Consider the following 2,552-nt stretch of genomic DNA (forward strand, 5'->3'; position numbering starts at 1 on the left):
TTGCGAGCAACATAAATGCTACTAGATACATCCAACGTTTCAGACTCCATGGGAGTGAACGACAGTATCAGGCAACGATTGGGCAACAAAAAACTTGTAACCAACTAGCTTATGGCAAACTGTCAAAGATTGATACCCAATATTTCGTGCAACGTGCACCATTGGAAGCATACAACTTCCAAAATATCAGCAGTGAATTGTCAAAGAGGGTTGATACCACTCTCGCATATAACAAGCACCACTTAAGGACATATAATTTCCGAAATGTCAACAATATTGACTAACATACATCTCCCAATCACAAATTGTAGTCAACTACTTTGTTATACATTCACATTGACCCCAAATTTCTCTTCCAAATGTAGCTACGATATTGACTCACATACATATCCCAAACCACAAAATATAGGCATTGGCTTTGCTATGCATTCACATTAACCCCAAATCTCTCTTGCAAATGTGGTAGGGGTCTCTCCCACCACAACTTATTTCACCCAAAGAATGTTTCGCATATGATGGATAATAAGAGAGTTTAACCAAGGGAAGTACCTGTGAATAACAGGCTCCTTTCTTCAATGTCGAAGATGCTGGAGATGCCCAACAATAGGCAGATGCTTCAACTAACCCCAATACTCCAACGCTCGCCACACGAATCTCCTACGCCGCTACAAGTCTCGGGCGCTTGTTGCTTCCGACTCCAAAGCTTCCCCTCGCTATCTCTCAAGCTCTGATACCAGTGATGTGAATCGATAGAGCAGAAAAATCAAGAGACAATTTGTCTGTTCTGCTCTTGATTGTAATGCACGGACAGTGAAGGATGAAGGAGTGGTGGTCCTTCTTAGTTGTAGTATGCATGAGAGGAATAGGGGGTGAGCAATAAAGGGGGTTCAATTGATACAACAGGGTGGAGATTACAACAGAGATAATGAGGGTAAATCTATGCAACAGAGAGAAAGGGGGAAAAACGACACACACAGAGGAAGCAGACACTCGCTCACTCACACTCACTAACTCACACACTCTCTCTCCCCACACAACTAAGTGAAAGACCAGTTTTGGCCTTTTCACACTTGCCATGTATCGGGGATACATGTATAACACCGCCAATGGTGTCTACACTTACCCCATGTTCATCGAGGCGGCAAATGCGTTTAACGGCTTCGGAACCACCGGAACTGACCATGCACGGAGACATGAGCTCGCGACATTCTTCGCCCACATGGCTCACGAGACGGGATGTATGTAGTATGCCTTTCATATGTCTTGTAGTTCTTTGTTTTACACGTCAAAGGGATGAAATTGAGTTATCATGTCTAACATTTTGTTCTACCAGATGGGGCATACACGGAAGAGGATGGAAAGGGACTGCATTGCCTAGTAGAGTTATGTCACCCTACCCAACAATACTATGGCCGCGGACCTCTCCAGCTCACACGGAACTACAACTACCTCACTGCTGGAAGAGACATGGGTTTCAATGGAATCCATAATCCCGGGGTCGTCGCGACCGGCCCCCACATCTCATTCAAGACTACGGTGTGGTTTTGGATGACACAATCGACACTCACGTGTCATGATGCGATGGTGAACCATCACGGGTTCGGCGCCACAATTAAAGTCATCAATGGTAAAGAGTGTGAAGGTAACGCTCAAAACATCCGCATAGATATCTACAAGCATTACTGCAATATCCTGGGTGTACAGGCTACTAAGAATTTGTCTTGTTCATGACTACATTGTCCCTCGTTTTTTTGTCCATGACTACAGTACCATTGTAGGCATTAACAAGTTGTTCTTCCAAGCCTATCTTCGGATGGTCTTGGAGTTTTCTCTAAAATAATGAACTTGTTGTGTAAGTATAAGACGTTCAATATCTGGCCTAGAAATTGCAATTGAACATGGCCTTGGGGTTTTGTTTCAAATAAAGGACTTGTTGTGTAAGTATAATACGTTTAATATGCGGCGATGAAATTCCAATTGATCGTCCAAATTTTTGTATATTGGAGAGAGAAAAAGAAACAACCACCCAAAGTCTACACACATTGTTGATGAAACCGAGTGCGATGGAAGAGCATGTCCACATGGTGAAATGGTTCATAAGGAAGAGCAAAACATTTTGTGATAGAGCATATAAGCCTACATCTTTTTTATTGAAGTGTTCAAGGTATGGCCTTTAAATTTTAGGAGATCTCTATTATTCAGTTTAAACCTACCTTGATGAGAAGTTAAAAGGTTGGCCCAATGTCTTAGTTTGGATGATCTACTCATCACTCACTAACCTCTAGCATTTGAAATAGTAAATTTACAATCTCTTCATAAACCATTGCATGCTATGAGTCCATCGCTATCCAATGTTCACATCTTTCTCTTAGATCGTTCGTAAGTGATTATTACTTGCTCATTGTTTTCTGAAACATTGTCATCATATGGGGAGTGCACATGACGAAAACAAGAAAACCAAATATATAAAAGATTGAAGGGTAGAAGTATGGAAAGAATGTCATGAGAGAAAACGAAGTTAAAAATAACAAAAAGACTTAGCTTAGTCATCA

At 41.6% G+C, this 2,552-nt stretch overlaps 1 protein-coding gene across 1 annotated transcript; it reads left to right on the top strand.

Moving 5' to 3' along the window:
• Positions 1 to 1,090: 1,090 nt before the first annotated feature.
• LOC147861300 (endochitinase 4-like) lies at positions 1,091 to 1,868 on the top strand. Its single transcript, XM_087323366.1, has 2 exons — positions 1,091 to 1,244; positions 1,334 to 1,868. The coding sequence occupies exons 1-2, from the start codon at positions 1,091 to 1,093 to the stop codon at positions 1,729 to 1,731; spliced, it is 552 nt and encodes a 183-aa protein (XP_087179492.1). The 3' UTR covers positions 1,732 to 1,868.
• The last annotated feature ends 684 nt before the right edge of the window (positions 1,869 to 2,552 follow it).

The sequence above is a fragment of the Azolla caroliniana genome, unplaced genomic scaffold (assembly GCF_043228905.1).
Source record: "Azolla caroliniana isolate FFs.n. ecotype wild unplaced genomic scaffold, voAzoCaro1.0.p SCAF_8, whole genome shotgun sequence".
In the NCBI taxonomy this organism is placed as follows: Eukaryota; Viridiplantae; Streptophyta; class Polypodiopsida; order Salviniales; family Salviniaceae; genus Azolla; species Azolla caroliniana.

What these genes read in the sequence shown, in the direction of transcription:
- LOC147861300 (XM_087323366.1), top strand. Translation starts at nt 1,091, where the DNA reads ATGTATAACACCGCCAATGGTGTCTACACTTACCCCATGTTCATCGAG. An exon ending in TCACGAGACGGGATGTATGT is followed by an intron (nt 1,245 to 1,333) that starts AGTATGCCTTTC and finishes TTGTTCTACCAG; the next exon opens with ATGGGGCATACACGGAAGAG.